Here is an 18,889-nt window from a genome sequence, read left to right as displayed (position 1 = left end):
CAGAGCGCTTTTAGGCGCCGCTTGCGTTCGTGTGTGTGAGTAATTGCATATTATTTGCATAAATATTTGCCAAGTACTAAGTAACGTTGGGCACCATACTGATTACAGTCTGTATTTTTTCGAGACAACAACATCAGCAAGATGGATCATTCAAAAACGTTTCCACAAAACTTTTGACATTAGCAAATGAAACAGGAAAGAAAGTTTTCGATTCAAAATTGATATTTCTTTAATGTAAATTAGAAAGTGGCCTTTCTTAGCCTTTTCGAGGATGAATTTAATTGATGTATAAATACCTAAAATGTGTATAAATTTAACTTCATTATTATTAGCAAAAACTTTTTAAATTTCCGTGAAAATTACCATGGTACGTTAATAGTTTATAGTTTTTCGCAGAAAAAAGTTTATATTAAAAAATTATTTTTATTACCTGTAACTTTTTAAATATTTGGAGGGCTTGCATTTTAAATGAACAACAAAAATTAAACACAAGCTAACCCATTTAATACCCACAAGAGTGGTATCCCCGTAAAGTGCATTTTCGTGTTGAATTTTCAATGTTGCATGCAATTAACCGAAATAATATGTTTTATGTAGGGAGCAGAACAATTTCAGGCAACACACATTCCGGTACATTAGAAGTTGAAAAGTTAATTATCAAAGCAAACATCAACAATGAGGTAAAGGGCGCCGCTCGTGGATGTGGTAATGGAGTTAATGGCTGTCATCACACAACAGGTGGGAGGCCAAATGTCCTTGGCTCCTGGTGTTTTGTTTGTCTTTGGCCATGATAATTCTCCTGGCCCATTCCCAGCTGCTGTTCTCATCAGCATCAGAGTTTTTGTTTCTTGTTTGGTTTCGGTTTAATTTTCTCACATTTGTAGCTTAATCCCATTATGGGTAACAGTTTGAAGGCGCCGTTTGAGGGCGCCCAAGTTCGTAATTGTTAGCAGTTTTAGTGGATCGGTGAGCTTTGGGCAGGTAAAACCTTGTGGAAAAGTTGGAAAAACAATGCAGCTAGATATTTAAAAAGTTTGAATATGAAATGTAAATGACAGTCGGCTTGATTACTGGAATATTGTTGGATACATAATCAAGGAAATTAAAAATACTCATTACCTACATTCCCATCTGAAAAATAAGAAAAATTTTATATTTTGTACTCCATCTGAGTTTTTTATTTGTAGCATAGATCGAGTAAAATATGTTTGCTTTTAATTATTCCTGCTCTTTTATTTACATTCATGATAGTACATTCATTAAAAGGTATATATATGCGTATATACTGATATATATATCGCGCGGGAAACGGTTTTCGCAATTTTTACCGGAAAAATGCATTCAGCGGGATATGGTTTCTCGTAATCGTACTTCTGTTTGGTAAACAATAATTTCAATGATGGTGTAAATTAAATATACAAAAGTGTTCTAACAACATTCAGCTTTATGCTTGTTTTGCTTTGTAATTGATTTCGCCTTTTTATTAAAATACATCAATAAAATTTCAATAGACAATGTTCATCGTATATATATATATTTATATATATAGTCGTATAATATAATAGTTGTTATACATATATTTATAATTTGTAGCACACATAATATAACAAGTGTTACAGTAATACAGCTTCCGGGGGCCTCTATGTTTTTCAAACACTTCCATCATCGTCGTAACATTAAATCGAAATTCGCTTACAAGTTTAGAAATCAAGAAGTTTTCTCATAAATAGAACGATATATTTTTTATATAGATTTTTAGCGTTATTATAACAAATTTGCGCTAATTTTCAAAAGGTTTCATCATTTTTTTTTATATACATTGAGTCTAAAAGATTTTTTGGGGAAATTGAATAATTTGAAATTTGTTTTATTGAGCATATTAGGAATAAGGAGGCTTTACTATTTAAATGGGTTCTAGGTAATACATACTTTAAAGCAAATAAACTATTCGAGTTTTTTAACTGAAATTATTGAAAATTAATAGACATTTTAATTAACTGCTAGTCGAAATAGTTAGTTACCTTGTTTTACCTGCGCATTGTTAAAGTTAATGAAAAAATACTTTTGTAAGTTGATTTTTATACTTTTTCAAACTCAAAACATTCCACATAGATGGTTAATTATATGTGTTTATATATAAGATATATGTTTAGTGGTATGTAATTCTAGCCCATGCCTCCCTGCGCCTCTCAAAAATGCTTTCAAAAACTTTGTCTGACTTGGGTTTAATATGTTTTCTGTATCTTATTTTGGCATTGGATATTGACCGTGTAGTTCGCTTCCGATTTCTTATAATTCTTGCATTCTCCTTTAGCTGCTTCTCATGGCTGTTTTTTTTTAAGTAATTTAGTTCTGTGTCTTAGGTGGGACCGACGAAGTTTCCTCCGGAGTGGGCTATATTTCAAGGAAAATGGTTCTATAACAAAGAATATATATATTACTTCATTCTGATTCCTACCTTCTGTTCGGAGGGAGCTTTTCCAGTGCTTCGTCCCCATCGCAAGCGCATTGGTTTACGGACCTCTCGCTGGAACTCGGATGCATCGTTATTCACATCCACATCGGTTTCCTCGTCATTGGCATAATTGGCCAGGTTTTCAGGTGACTCGTACTGCTGCAGGGCCATGAGCATCCGACGCATCTTCTCCGAGTTCAGCAACGAGTTGTACCACTGCGAACGTTCAATCTGGTAAATTAATTTTAAATATTTAAAATATATATCTAAAAATACATTTTTCATAAATATAATACCTGTTCATTATCGGCATTATTTGCCTCAAACTGTGGCACACTGCGTCCCCAGCGAAGACGTTGTGGCTTTCGCACCACTCGTTCATAGAGACCATCGTAGTCGGCACTCAGATCGGAGTCCCCCTCCGAACCCAACTGCTGCTGCTGCTGGCTATTCATGGTGAGTTCCCGCTCCAATAAGTCATCATAGGCTGTCCTTCGCATTTGTGGCAAGTTGGGATCCCGCCTTCCGAAACGCAGACGCAAAGAGGGCGACCTTATGGGCTTCTGGTTGACATCGCCGAACCAACGTTTCTCCACAATATTGTTCAGCATATCCGGATCACTGCGTCCAAATCGGAGACGCAGAGAGGGCGAACGTTGAGCCTTGCGTTCCACCTGATGATTGGGAAAGACCACGGGTCCGGCGTATTCACGCTGCAGCAGATTATCATATAGATTGCTCAAGGGAGTGCCTACAAAGAAGTCTTTAGAGGATTGCTTCTCAGTTGACGATGGCACTGGATGGTCACCTTGAACTGGAGACATCTCCGCCTGGGTGGGTTGCTGCATCTGGAGAGCCACCAGGCAGATGAGGGCCAAGGCACAGCCTTGACTCAGTTGTCGCTTCAAAGGAAACATTTCTGCTTATCGCTTTTGCCTTGTGTTGATGAGAAACTGTAAGAAAGGATAACAAGGATGAGAAATTACAAAAAACTTATATTGCAAAGGATATACAGCTGTTGGCGAAATATGAGCATTCAGAAATAAAACATGAGCTACGATAGCTTAACAAAACATTTTGGGATATGAAGTTTTTAATCATTTTTTGTACAAGAATTTAAATTGATTTCATAAATATTCCTTCAAGCATATTTTTATTTCCTTTATATTTTTCTAAGAACATCTTAAACGCTTTTCATTTGTCACACAAAAGACAGCAAAAGTTTCGTTTAACCTTCGTTTCCTGTGGTCTAGCACCTGCACTTATTAATTCCAAAGATGAAAAATCAAAGTATTATATATACTATATCAAACTCATGTACTTTAAATAAGAAGCTGGTTTTTAATACCTCTCACAGAAGGTTGAGCAAATATTGAAATCGAAAGCGGCTTTACTTATATTTTTCTAGTGAAATACAAATATTTTGTCCACTGCCAAGAAATTTATGAACGGAAATTATTCATGACTGCACTCGAATGCCGCATATTCGAACTCTTTTGAATGCAATTTTTTGTTAAAGGTTAGATACCAGAAAAACCCAACAGCTGCGCGTCAATGGCACCATTAGTTGTCGTTTTTATATAGAAATTTATACACATATTTTACGAAATGATGTCATGGGTTAATGGCTTGCCTAATGGTCGAGAGCATAGGATTTTCCATTATTAAAATTTTAAAAAAAATCAATAGAACTGCAATTTACTGCATATCCCCAACATAGACATGAGCTAGACAATGCAAAGGGCCTCTCATGCATTTCATATCATATGTAAGTCGGTTCATTGTAATTCATTTCAGGCGTCTTGTGTTCATTTACAGCAGAGAGAATAAGGCCAGGAAAAGGGCAATTGAATTATTTATAAGATAAAAAAACACATCACAGACATAGGTTAAAGTGGGTGAGAAGTGCAACCGGAGGGTGGAGCCCTGATGAATTCAGTCGGGATGCTGATAGATGGCATACCTTGAGGGCAGTGCACCTAAGGCAAAAGAATAAGGAAATTCCTAGAGTGGAGAGGAGTCCTTATAACGAGAAGTGTCTGAACAATGAGTATGCAATATTATGCACAGCAGTCTCTCAACAGGATGAGACACTTTCCCTCAAATGGGGTTGAAATTTCAACTTTTGTTTTGAATTTTTTCTGGCTTTTCCTGTCGTTGAAAGCGGAAGTTGAAAGTTAAGCCTTTTGCAACAGCATCGGCAAAAAAGGAGGATTGCTTCGGGGCGTTAAGTGCTGGTGAAATATTTTGTTAGTGCTGGCTGGCGATGCAACTTGTCGTATACGTGATAGCCTGCGTATACGTGATGTCAGCTACGAGTGCCGGAAATTGAATTGTAGTTAAGACACGAGGCACGTTGCAGGAAATAACGCCACTACGATGGCTAATAAGTAGATCATTCCAGTGTTTTTAAAAAGGTAGTTAAATATTAATTTGAAGTCTGGGAGAAGGGGATTTTTCATAAGTCGTTATTCCGACTTTAAACGAACTGATGATTGATAAAAGTCTGTTTTAAACTCAGTATATGAAACGATCTTAGCAAGTATTTTACTCCTAAAAACCCATATATTCCCACTTGACTGCAAATATAAAGACCGGCTCTTCTTTTTATGATTTACCATTCACCCAGTTACCAGCCATCCATCTTTTCTGATGTCTGTCCAAGCCTTAATCGAATTGACTTTCGCTTTCCCCTTTTCTGCCTTTCTCTCGTTTCGGCCAATGATATCTCGGAAATGTCCGCCGGAGAGTGATTTGTTGGGCGGAAGAGCGTTGGCCAATTGCCCGGCCAGGACCAGAATCAACCGACCACTTGGTATGGAAATTTGGTATCTGACTGTCTGTTTGCAAGTGGGTGTTTGGCCGATGAAATGTGCCCCTAGACTGCGCGACATTTGGGACGTTTGTCAAAATTGAAAGTGATTTATCATCGTTCTCCTAGGGGGATGCCTTCTTGTTTGGCTTTTGACGAATGACGAATGAGTTGGGCGATATCTCCTAGATAATGATGCCTATTTATGTCCGACTGTGGCGTCTATTTGTGGACCTTGAAGGCAGATCAGGCATTTAGCAGGCTTTAAAAAACAATGTGTCAACCAATAAATGGTACATGACAAGAGGAAAATGTTGTCGGGGGGCCTTAAATTGGTCTGGAGTACAACGCATGATTGACACATAATAAGCAATCCCATTAACACATTGTTGAGCATCGAGAGCCTGATAAATGCCCCATTTTGAGCAGTTCATCCAAATACACTGGTCAACAAAGAATCATTGGCTTGGAGGATGAATTACAAAAAATAATATTTTAACTTATAATTACTTTGCTCTAGCTGAAGCTCTGAATCTTAGGTATGTAAAACACTTGTATAAATAAGGTTAAAAATCAAATTTAGATGAATATTATAGAGTAACCTTAATAAAGTAAATATTTTATGTTGGCTAGTGTAATTTCTCCCCCAACAGCTTCTGAACCGAAGCGTGAAAAACACATTGACGACGTTTAAATAGCCTTTAGGGCATAGCCCAACTAATACATTTAACGCCCCCAAAAACGCAGACTTTCGCACACACGCATACTCTCACACACATAAAATCACACCCCTACCAAGCACACTCACACACACATGCACAACAGGTTGTTTTTTGCTCATGTCGAGACTTTGACGAGGCTCTTTTTCGTCCTTATTTGTGTGACACACAAATTTTATTTGCCTTTTATTTAACAATTTTTATTTCGCTCTGCGAAAAAGGTCATCTGTGGCTGGTCAGTTGGTCCCCAACGCCCTTACACCACCTTCCCCCCTGCAAACCTTTAACTATTGACCCAAGCTGCCACCGTCCTCCAAAAAAAAAAAAAAGGTTACAGTGCCGAAGCTATCTAGCTGGCTTTATGGGGCCCCAACCCCTGGTAAGGGCATTAAAACGTTTTGACAAACACATTAGATGCCTTCGTCCTGGTCTGGCCGTGCTCTGGGTTGCTCCTAGGACCCTTTTCTACCCTGACCCTGGGCTTCGGCTGTAATCTTTTGTGTTTTATCAACATATTTGATGAGACTTTGGCTGCCGTTGTTGCCGTTGGCTGACATTTTGTGGTTTTTGTGCTGCCTACTTTGTGGCTTTCGGGCGTTAATCATACGCCCTGTTGTTGGCCACTGGCCTAGCCATGTGGTTAGTTTTTTGTGCCCAAAAATGTTTATAACTAATGGAATTAAATTGGTAGGCATTTAGCTGATGCTTTGGGTTTTTGACACCCATAAAGAACGAAGTATATGATTTTATGAGATATAAGTAAGAAGTCATATAGTATTTATTAGTATTAGTATGGCTTTTAAATCAAAATTAACCATTGGAAAGGTGATTATACATTAGTATACCATCTTATTTACCATATTAATTAAAAATGTGTCATTTTATAACTACTTTATACTCCATTCTATCTAAAAATACCCTTTTAAAAGCAAAAAAACACAAGTTCCCATGTGAATCTAAATCTGAATTGTTTTCATTTTGTTCACACTGACATTAATTAAACTGAAAAGGACTCAGCTGCTGCTTTTGAAAACGACGCACGGATTCCCTCCTCCCACGTCCTGGTTTATGTTTGCATTTCCCTTTGCGGAATCCATGAGGTTGTGTAGGCGCTATTCCTAACCAAAGGCAAACAACACCGACAAAGTCATGTTGATTAAATTTTTGCCACTTTTTCTTTTTCAACGGAAGTTCAGTTTGCTGCTACAATAATAAAATATGTGGGAGCAATAGTGATATTGGTAAAGGTTGCAGGAATGGGTCATATTTATATATGGCAACTGTTCAAAAGTAGTGGGAGGAGACCGAAACTTGCATAATGAGGGGTCAAAGTTGAGATAACTTAGGTGTGTCCTCTGGAGTAAACAATTTGCCTGGCATTATCGCATTTTGTCAAGAGAATTAACTTATTTGTTATGTGTCTGCTAGGCAAATAATGAATATGTTTGCCCAATGACTTTTCCAGATAGAAAAAACTTTTTCATAAAGTAATAAATCGATTTCTACGCAAAGGAAAAGTCTTTAATGAAGTTAATATAAATAAAACTGCAAGCTGACCTTAGAAATGGCAAGCCTTCTTTTAATTTTGAGATATTTAACTTTGTAAACCAAAGTTACCCTGAAAAAGTCAAGCAGTTTTGCAAAAAAAAACAATTTGTCTCTATTTTCCGCACTAATTTAAAAAATCCCACTGACTGACCTCTTTGGCCTACAAACAGGACTTTCTAGCTATGCCCTTTCCACTCAGGATGTTGGTAATTTGAACAAACTTTGTTCAACAAGCCCAGACACTCTAAAGCTGCGACCTTGGCGACCACAGTGCGGCTACGTGATGCCGGAAGCAGGAAATGAATGTAATTTTCGGTTTGTTGTTTAGCATAGAAATGGTAAAAGCCGATTGTTGTCTTGGCCTCTTTTGTTTATGTTTTTGCACTTGGCCCAAATCGTTTTCTAGCTCCAGGGGAGGTTTGTTCATTCCCTAATTTGCCTTTTCCGTCACTTGCTTCTGACACCTGCAGTTCAGGCCTTAAAGCACAACGACTTTTAAATTTGATTAAATAAAAAAACAGTCCTTAAAGAATTCGCAAAGCTTTTGCATTGATTGATTGGCTGCTGTCTGGTGTCTCGTTTGGTTTTGAGAGCTGAAAGAATTCGGGTCAGGACCCCGGACATTACAAAGGAATTCGCACAAGGTAGGGTGACAAAAAGAGAAGTACAAAGTGCCGGTCCCATCGGGGCTTAACTTTGGTGTTGGAAGTTCATATTTATTGGTGGTAAAAAAGAGGGTCGCCGGATTATACCCACAATTTGTTTGTTCATTTTTTCGGGGCTTGGGTCAGGCATCAACAACAATGTGTCTCCGGGTAAGCAAATCAAATAAGAAACTGGAATTGCCGTTTTATTCTTGAAGTATCGACTAGGAGGTTACCATTACTTGAGATCAAAACTGACAAAAAGTTGTTTAATTTCACACCCTTGCGGAAATTTAAAGTTCTAACACTGATGTTTTATAGTAAATTTGAATACTCAAAAAGTTACAGTTAACAGGTTAACTTATATAAGAATACAAGTCACCTGTTCATCTACAAAAACATAGCTCAAAAAAGTACGAATCCCTGCTTAAACTTTGAATGAAAGTCCTTTTCAAAGGTCCTTTTTTGGTCCATCCATTTGTAATCATTTACATAAGCAGCTTTATCAGCTTTTAGTGCAAAACCCAAAAAAGTAAAGGGAATTCGGACAAATTTGTCAGTATTTGTACTTGATGATGCGTTTAAGTTGTAGGTCTTTTGATTTAAAATGTTTTGCATAATCTCAAAGCGAAAAGCAACTGGCCACGTGTCAAGTCAGGGATTTAAGCCTTACATCTTGGAGCTAAGGAAAGAAAGGGAAGTGAGGGAGGCAGAAGGTGAGTAGGGCCAAAAATTAATAGCCATGTCCAAAGTCAAAGTCGACAGACCACATGGGTCATCAATTTCTGCATTTTGGGTTGGAGAAGAACAAAAAACCAACACAACTGAAAACTCAAATTACAAATAACAACAAATAAGCACTTAAGCTCAAATATAAAGTCCCTGGGAAAGAACAAAACCGAAACGAGGCTAAAACCAGCGACAGCAGGCAACCCAAATCCAATATAAATTCATCAATATCCACTTCAAAATGTCTGCCCCACAAAATGGCACAAATATATTATATGGGGGGCCAGGCTTATGAAAAATCTAACAAAATATATTACGCACATATAGATTCATTCATTTTCCCCTGCTGCGTGTGAGAGTCATGGAATGTCTAAGATTACACAGCAATTGATGTCTTTTTTCTTTGGGGGTCCCTTTGTCTAATAACTTTTCGAAGCGGAAAACGTTTTTAAGGCTTTAAAAAAAAAAAGAAAATCAATTCTGTGGTGGTTTATGTGAGTGGGCATATAGATTATATCATCTTAACATACCGCTTCTCATGTTCTTGTCATTATCAAAGCGTACGAATTGTAAACTTATTGCCCCTCAACCCACATAATCTTTAGTTGATAATATCGCCAGACCCAAACTTTTTGGCAGTAAGCTTAAGTTGCGGAAAAATAAAGTTTGTTTCTTCCTCAAGTCAGCAGAGATTTGCTACTTCATCGGGGTTACTTCTTTTCCTATTTTTAGCGGAAATCTGACGAGCTACTTAAATAGGTTTTACAAGTAAGTTGGCGGCTTTAAAGGTTAAAGAGTTCATGGCTTTAGTTTTTACCAAACAAAATGGAATAACAGAAAGTATTTGTAAAGGTGAATTTAAAGTTTATTTTCTCATTAATTTACCAATAATTCTCCCACGTGTATATCAAGCGCCACAAAAGTCATATTGGAAATAAATTTACAAGTATCCTGTCTATTTGCAGACATAATCAAGTTCTCACTTCAAGATTGAATAACAAAATGTTGACTCTCCATCTAGCTATCCATCATCCGTAATCCAAGTGAAGTTGCTATTAATCCCACAGTTTCCACTACAGCCAGGTGACCCGGGTGACCCAAGGCCAATGAAGACCACCACAAAGTGCAGCCAATGTGCCAATAATGGCAATGAAATGTTCCCCTCGAGGGGCAATCCCACTGCAAGTCTGGCTACTGCGTTGCCAAGGCTCAGTCATTTGGCTTCGTGGCACGCAGCAACAGAAGGACAGACGATATTGGCTGATGATGATGGCCATAATGGCAATGATGGCTTTATTTATAAACACACGACTTATTTGTCCGTCTACGTTCCAGACGAATAAAAACAAGAATTTTGCAAGAAAGTAGTTTCGAGGTAAAAACTATCTTGGGAACGTACATAAAGTTGTTGTTAAAGGGAATCTCTTTGGGAATGTTTCAAGGGTCTTAAACAGGAGTAACTTGTGATTAGTTAGCTAGTTAGTTATTTAACTATTTTTTAGTTCACTGATTACTTAATTTAATTCATACTTTTGAGGTAATTTTTTCAGGACAATTACCTAATCTAAAGTTCTAAAGGCACAAGATCTATATTTTACCAGGTCTGCAATTGGTGATAGGGAACATGGGGGTATTAAATTAAAGTCCCACCGTGCTCATTATGTTACTATGTCAATTACAGTTATTAATCGTTTGTGCAGGTTTTAAATTTAAAGGGCCCTCCCTGTTGCTGGCAGATATGGCCAGATATTCGCATCTATAATTTGTTGCACCTGCACGTATCGGCCATCAGGACATTATTTTTGCTGTTAGCTTGCCATAAAATATGGCCATAAATCGCCGTTGACAACTTATTGAAAAGCGTAGATAAAGCAGCATGCAACATTGTTGCCATCCCTCCTCCTGCTCCTACCAGTTGTTTGTTCATTTGGCATTAACATAATGTCGGGGCACGTGCTCCGCTCCCAGTATTAAATGTTAAATGTTGCCTAACAATTGGGCGGTGGCTAGGGGTCTTTCCCCGGAAAACTGTTCTGTGGTGGCAAGCGTGAAATTGAAATTTATGCTCTAATTACAAATGAATGGCCCGAACAGTAGGCTTTCATTATTGTGTAAGCGGCTTGCCAGCCTAATGCGCGGCTCAAGTCAAGTGTTTTTTTCAGCCTGTTTTTGTTTTTGAGGAGCAGCTTAGTGGCTTGAATTTTCAGGCTTAGCTAATGAGAGTTGAGCTTTTGGAAATTTATAAGCACTTTCTTAGAAGAGACAAAGCCGAGACACTGAACTGGTGGCGAGAAAGGCTTTTGTGGTAGAACGATTTGCCTAATTTAAGCAATTTAGTTTATTAAATATTTAAGGGAATTCTGAGATATTCAAAAACGTTTCTTTTTGAAATAAATTTAATGAAAACAATCTATCTTTGCTTTAATTTGTTTGTTATGAACTTCTGTTTATAAAGTTAACAGTCAAAGAACTTCATTCAATTCATTTTTGCAACAAAGTTCTTTCTAATTATTCATAATAATTACTTTATAGAATTTAAGACTTGCCAAAACAGTTTTAGCCTTTCAAAAGCTTGTCTAGAATCATTACAAAAGACGTCCTTTTGAAGTGAGTGCAGGCCGTGTTCAAGGACTCGTCTTGTCAATTTCCAAGTTCGCTGTTTCAATTCCAATTCGATATGAGACTCCAAATCACTTTGTCGGTTCAGCTTAATGCCGGTACCTTTCTTCCTTCCTACTTTTTGTCCCGGCTTGCCTTTGACCTTTTCTCTTTTTTTTTTTTGGGGCTGGACAAAAACTTGAAATTGAACTGGCTAGTGGGGAGGAGTGGGGGAAAAGAGGAAGCCGGTATAAAGGACAAGTGGGCGTGCCACTGTAATTACACACGCAATCAAATGGACAAAATCCCAGTGACAGTTTGTGAAAAGTTGTTTTTATTTCTTGGCAGACTCGCTGACTGGCAGTCGAGGACATTCTCGCTGTGTGCTGTGTGATCCCTACATCCTGCAACATCGACGGGCAAAGACCACTGTTATTTTGTAGTTTGTTTGGACTTTGCATACCGTTTTGTCGGGGATTCCCCCCGCGCGGCGGCAGAATTGAAAGCCCATTAACACCGTTTGCACGTTGAAGCGTGAAACAAGCGACAGTTTGTGTTAATTAATTAAATAACTCCGCTCTGAACACCCCGATAAAAGGACTCGCTGAGTGCCGTTCTGCCAGGGCAACGATAAGGCAAATTATGGCCTGACTTGTCAGTGGAAAATGTTTGGGTGTAAATTTCTGACTTGCGGCAAATCGGTGACCAAAATACAATTAATCAAGATGCTTTCTGTTTAAGTTTATTACTTGTTGAGTTTTCTCAGGCATTTTCTTTGATGTATTTAAAGGCTTATTCTACTTTCTGTTAGAGAAAAAAGATTTATTTCCATTTAATCCTGAAAAATCCACTTTTTTTAGTCCCATTTTTCATCCAGTTAAACTTGTTCAACAATTTTGAACAGTTTTTATTGTTTAGTCCCAAAAATATGCACAAGTATTTGCAAACAAAATTAAGTGTCGCCAACAATTTGCATGAACAAAACAATAAAACGGCAGCAAATCAAAAACTTTGTTTATCATTGCCCCAAGGATGTCGACGGGCATGCCAAACTTTCAGGAGAGTTAGCAAAAGTGCTGGTCACCATTTGATAAAAATCAAAATTAAAAAGAATCAGTTTATAGACTTTCTATTTATTGGTAATAAAACTAATCCTAAATGTTCTTGAAGATAAAAAATGTTTTAGATTTAATAGAAAAGTAAATCCAAAATTAGTTCTTTAAAATAAATCAAATAAAAATTATAGAAATAGGATTCCATGCAAATTAGTTTCAAATCCATAACCTGCCTTTAATATAAACCGTAAATATAGTTAATTCATTCTATTTTCTTCAACTTTGAACCCAAAAAGTTAAGGGCTTGCAAAAGTTTGAAGCCTGAAAATCGTTTACTCTCTGACACTCAGACGCTTTTCATAATTGACTTTTGTAGTGACGGAGCCGCAGACTTGTGAAATGCAATTAAAATTGTTGTTCCGTTCGCGCCCAACTTTCTGCTGGCCCGGCTAATTAGCATGAACTCTTTCAATTCATTTCACATCCGGACAATCATAAATAATTTAGCATTCTGGGCGACACAATTGAAGATGTCGACGTTGAGCAGCTGTTGCCGGCGAATGATTTCCTTTTCCCGTTTGGCCTGCTCAACCTTTAATTTGACTTTGGTGAATTATATATAAAATGGAAAATCCTTGCATTTTTCGAGGCATAAACGAGTTCGTTTTACGGAAATGGAACAGCTCCCGAAGGTCCTTCGCAACAAAAATATGGGTTGATGTCGTCGAAAACGTGCCCGAACCGTAAAGGAAAAACCAAATATAACCGCATGATGCACGCAAACATACACAATTTTAGCATTTCCCAGACACAAATGTATTTTTGATGTTTTTGTTTTTGCCTCTTATGAGTCCCAGCAGAGCCACGAGGTGTCTGCCATTTTTTGTTTTTCTTTTTTTGCTCTATGATTCCGCATTTGGCCATGTAATGAAGCTAATGTGCAGCTTAGCAGACATTTTATTTCTACCCCTCAGTTTTTTTTGGCTAATCAATTTATGTATCCCATTGTCAAGCATAACTTTAAGTTGGTTTTTGGGCCAAGGAAATGGTGGCCTTGACGACCCACCAAGGAGGTCATATGGTGGAACCATAAAGAATCCCATGCCAAATGTTTTTTGTTCTGTGCTTTGACTTTTTATATTAGCATACCGTTTGCTAAATCGTAAAATATTTTCCAAAGCTGGCTTAAAGGAATTGCAATCATTCTGTGATATTGGCTAGATATGTTGTTGCCTTAGGCCTTGAAATGGTTTAAAAGTATTTTAGATTTACTTGAATTCTTTAGTTTGAATTCTTAAATATTTTACTAAAATACGTAAATTGTCGGAATAGAAATAGAAATCAATTTATTATTGCTGATTTGTAGATATACAAATATTATAAAGAAGTCTTTAAACTGACTTTTCATATAAAATAATTAAGAAAGAACTTTTTGAATGAAAACTAAAATGAAATCAAAAATCCCATATGCCTAGGCAGTTAATTTAGTTTTTATAACCACCACAAAGCTTTAACAAGTTTGCATCGCCCAACTTTTGATTACACTATTCTGGCCATTAATTAAAATGCAATCACAAAGGAAGAAATAGTCGGACTAACTTTGTTGGAAGCACACAATTTAAACAATGGGTAAACGAAAGGATTGCCATGGTCAATAAAAAGGACTCGGAGGACAGGAAACAACTGCAATTACAATATGGAACTTAATGCTCCGCTAAATATGAAAACAGGGACAACTAACTAAAGCCGAACTAAGCCGGATCCCGACACTTTTGCCCCTCACTTTCGGTTTGCCAATTCGTCGGGCTATTAAATACAGAGCAAGCCTGTGGGAAAGTGGCGGCAAAGTAGCAAAAAGCAAAACCCAGACCAACCCGAAAACCCCAAGGATACTTTGGGGCCACCATTATGGCAAATCCCTTTAGTTTGCCGCTCTCGCAGCCGTTTCTATTTGCACATCGTTTTGTAATGTAATGCGAGTTGTTGCGACAAATTGCTGGGGATTTGGAGCCACTCGAATGTCTATACCCCCCGTGGAGGCACCTCAGCTATTCAAGTTGGGTCGGAAAATGGGAACACTGAGAACTGAGAACTTGGAACTTTAGAACATGGGATGATGGGCGATTGGTAGTAACAGTCAGCCGGTCGGTCGGTTGGTCGGTTGAATTGTAAACCGTAATGTGGCATGCAGTCGGGCTTAAGAGGTGAATGGCTTGGGCTTATGCCGCTTGCAACATCTATTTTTCACCATCTTTTCCCTCATTTAAGCAAATTTCACACTAAGCCCTCGTAGTAGGGCACTTTCAGTCTTAGATTCTCTGGGCTCTGGCTCTGCTTCTGTCTCACATTGAAAACTGAAAGCCGAGACTGTTGTTTGTCAGCGGCCAGCTCTGTAAGACCTTGTCTGTGCCGCTTTCCGTTTGCAGTTGCCTTACCACTTCAGCTGGATTTCGATTGCAGTTGGGAGAATCGGAGTGAAGAACAAAGATATCTTGTTTTGCTGTTGGCTAAGTGTAGCCTAGGATTTTCTTTCAACAAGTGTTGTTTTGCGAAAAATACAGCTTATTCGGATAGTCTTTTCTGTAATCCGCAAACTTCTCAGATTATCATAGAAAGCTGCAAGTCGGAAAATCCTTAAATATACTTTAATCCTCGTTTGAATAACCATTCCTAATAGTATTTGTCTCGTCTCCTTCTCAAAATACCAAATGAACAAAACCACTGTCTAAACCACTTCCCCACACATAAATTTTGATTTTCCAAATTAATGACTTACTCTTAGTCTCAGCAATTTATTTGATGACTTCAGAGAACTGTAAAGGGTCCTTAGATTAGACACATTAAATGCTCCTTACAGTCGGCAGGCATCTTCAATCCTCAACATTTATTTCTAGAATTTCGCCCACCTGAGGCAAAAGTTACTGACACCGCGGTAGCATTTATTAAATTGATCGATGGGGGCACTTTCTTTCGTTCACTTTCCGCACCAACCAATATATGTAATTAATAATCCAGTCTGGAGGGCTGCCTTCTGAGCCAAAGTAAACGGCGGGCAGAGCATTCAAAGGCATTTCATTAACAAATTGCAAGGAGCACTCAACGTGAGCTGAGTGTAGCGAGGGGTAGGGTTCTCTTCGAGAACCATAAATTGTATAAGCATTTGCATTTAGAAGAAAGTGCACGCCAGGTCGTCCTGAAATTACGTAAAGAGTTTCCTTTCGGCAGGGGTTCCACTGACATTTACATAAGCTCATATTCATATTCATATCCATGCAAGCGATCTCCTTTTCCGTCTTCTCCTTCCGCTCTCATGAATAAGTAGTTGAAAGTTTTGTCACAGACAAAAGTATCTAAACTTAGCATCTCTGAATGGCTAATGTCATTGGCATCCGCACTACGGTTCACTAATCGGGCCATTACTTTCCATATTTGTTGGCTTTCAATGAGAGGGTCAAGTGGAAAAGCGAGGGGTTCCCTTTGACAGGTGCTGCGATTGTTATCCCAGCAGGACGGACAATACTTTCAGTTCGGTTTCCCATTTTCTCCACATTTTCCATTTCCCATTGCCGAACAAGAGTCCATTGCTATCACAAGTGGTTCCATGTGAGGTTTTTATACATATTTCCAAGCTACGACAAGTGTCTAGACAAGAGTGAAAATGCATTTGTGTTTGCTCAATCGCCACATTCGGTTCAACGAAAATTATTCAAATGATTGGCAACTTTAGTGTGAAGTTCTTTTCTGAGTAGCCTTTGACCTAATGCATTTGGTTTGGTAACTGATTACGAAGTTGGAAAAACCAAACGAAATTTCTATTTCCATCTCATTGAGTTGGTTTCCCTCATTGAAAGTTTCTGCATTTTGTGTCGATTTATTCATTGGAATTTAAGCTTTGTTATAGTTTTTGTAATTATTTCAGAATACTGATTTATCACGGACAATTAAATTCAAATTTGTAACGAATTAAAATGCAATAGTTCTTAATGTGATTATTAATAAGTCCATCAAAGCAAACATTTAAAGCTCATTTAGGTTGTTTGTGATTTTAAAACATAATATTAAACTTTACTACAAACAGAAAGGGAATAAAAATGACTAAATAAAGTTTTGTTTGATGGTCTTGCATGTTACGTATTAGCGTCGATTGAGTTTCTTGGGAGAATGTTTCCTGTTTACTTACAAATCACTATCGATTGGTTCCCATTTGTTCGCGTTCCTCACAATTTGTCTTCCAGTTTTCGCTTTCAAATCGCCAGGGAACTTCAATTCGTTTATTTCTTCTTTGATTTTTTTCAGCCACAAATCGATAGCTTAATTAAGCGTGAGAATTTCTCTGGCTTTATTAATAGGTTGCCTTGGGGTTCGTACGTCCGCATGGAACTACTCGCACTCGGGGCTGGATTATCACTGCCATCATCCGGTGGCTGCAGGTCAATTAGTCAAAATGTTGCTCCTCCATCCTGGTCCTGTCCTGTCCTATCCCATCACCTGGTCAATATTTGCTCATTTAAACGTGCCTTAAAGTCGTTAAGTGTGACACTCTCACACCAGGCTCTTCTTTTCAGACAAATGTGTAAGGTTAAAGCTAAAAATATATGCTTTAAGAGTTCCCAAAAAACCCGAATGAGAGTCTCAACCCCTTTGATTAGAGATTTCACCCTTCAATTTTGTCTGCCAGAAAGTGTGTGCAACAAGTATTTTGTGCTTCCAAGCCTATAAATTAGTGTCAACTATGATTAAATTTCCTGAAGGCTTGTGGTTATCTCCCAGTTGAGAGTGAGGGCGTGGAGGCAAGGTCATTAAGTGGCAAGCGCTCGGCATCCAGTGAGCTGGCTTATCACTAACAAATTGCACATACGCCATGGTTGACTTGAACTGATGACAGGACATCGGATGCAGCTAAAATTACACATGCAGTTAGTTAAAACTGCTGACACATTTGCCTGACCTGACCTGTACGACCACCCACCCATCCACTCACTTGCCACCTCTGGCCCAATCTGCCATGCCACCCGCCCCCCAAACCAGCAGCAGCTGTTGGTGATGCGAATGAATTACCGTTATGAACTAAGCCGTGCGAGTGGGCGCCTTTGGGAGAGTGTGAACGAGTGTGTTATTTGCACAAAAGTGTTGCCTACATTTTGCGGCTAAAAATGGCTATATATCAAGAAAAAATGGGAATACTGGGAGGGGAATTAAATACATAGTAAAGTAGTTAATAAAAAACGTTTTAATTAACTCTTTAAAGTTGCAGCATTAGTGATTTTCGGTTCAGTTTAGATTTTATTCGTAGACTGAAAATGATGAAAAAATTCGATCAACTTTTTTACATAAGCACATCATCTTTTTTTAGCTTTGAAACCAAATCTGATCTGAAGAACTGTCAAAAGAGTTCTGTCTGTACCCTGTTCTGTAGCTAGAAAAAAGGCTAAATGTACACCACTCGACGGAGTCGTACGTTGTTGCATGTTTGTTGACACGCTTTGCACTCGTCATAATAATAAAATGTCCCAGGACGACCTTCCCATCTCCGCCCGCGTATATTCCGGAGCGCAACACGTGAACAATGGCAATTGTCTTGGCCTGACATCCTGGCACAGGTAATACAGGTAGTGAAGATAGATGGATGAGCAGGGCTAGCTGAAAGATTGTACACGCGCTTGTTGAGCTTCCCGTGTGACAGCATGAATGGTGATGAAAGTTGGCCGTATTTATGTAAACTCGTTTTTGGATTTCATTTCAAGTTGCTAACAAGGAACACCACGAAACTGTATAAAAGATAATACAAATGTCGCTAAACAAGTTTCTACACAGGAAAGAATTTGAATACTTTTTTGAGAAATCGTCATTGTTAGTTGTTAAATTTTCCATTGCAAATTTCCAATAAATCAAAACTGCCTTAAAACTATTTTAAGGTTGAAATCTCTGCTAACTGCCCTCCACGGTATGCTACAATATTTATTCAATCAGGAAATCCGAAGGAGAAATGTCGAAATGTGATGCCCATTTATTTATAGCTTTCTTCCCAAACACCTTTTTAAAAGGTTTCAAACCTCTAGAAACTTTGGGATATTTTTGGTGACTGCGGAAAGAAACTTTTGTTTGCTTTTCCTAATGATTCGGTCTCATGCTTTTGTCTCGCAGAAACCATATCTTCTTTTCGGGGATGCCTTCGCCTTGTTTGGTCTTCTTTGGCCAAGTTTTTGATTTCCCGCCGAGCAGAACAATCTGCTTGTCAGCTTCCTGAGCTCCTCGAGTCGCCGGCAAGTGCTAATATGCCCATTAAAAGCCACCCACTTTGAAATGAGCAGCACACACACAAACACACA

The 18,889-nt window shown here is 38.2% G+C and overlaps 1 protein-coding gene across 3 annotated transcripts in view; it reads right to left on the bottom strand.

Moving 5' to 3' along the window:
- Nucleotides 1–1,225: 1,225 nt before the first annotated feature.
- LOC108114874 (short neuropeptide F) overlaps nucleotides 1,226–18,889 on the bottom strand; it is a 29,999-nt gene continuing 12,335 nt past the window's right edge. The window contains exons 2-4 of one of the 3 annotated variants that reach the window (XM_041819285.1): nucleotides 3,264–3,408; nucleotides 2,752–3,206; nucleotides 1,226–2,686 (exon numbers count right to left, since the gene is read on the bottom strand). In XM_041819285.1, the coding sequence (XP_041675219.1) occupies nucleotides 2,438–2,686; nucleotides 2,752–3,206; nucleotides 3,264–3,372 (813 nt within the window). In that variant the 5' untranslated portion in view covers nucleotides 3,373–3,408 and the 3' untranslated portion in view covers nucleotides 1,226–2,437. Of the gene's footprint in view, nucleotides 2,687–2,751; nucleotides 3,409–18,889 lie in introns of all 3 variants that reach the window. The other 2 variants (XM_041819283.1, XM_041819284.1) reach the window with 2 other exon arrangements.

This window comes from Drosophila eugracilis, unplaced genomic scaffold (genome assembly GCF_018153835.1).
Source record: "Drosophila eugracilis isolate 14026-0451.02 unplaced genomic scaffold, ASM1815383v1 contig_513, whole genome shotgun sequence".
Lineage (NCBI taxonomy): Eukaryota > Metazoa > Arthropoda > Insecta > Diptera > Drosophilidae > Drosophila > Drosophila eugracilis.
The sequence above is the reverse complement of the archived record's forward strand: the minus strand, read 5'-3'. Positions and strand labels throughout refer to the sequence as shown.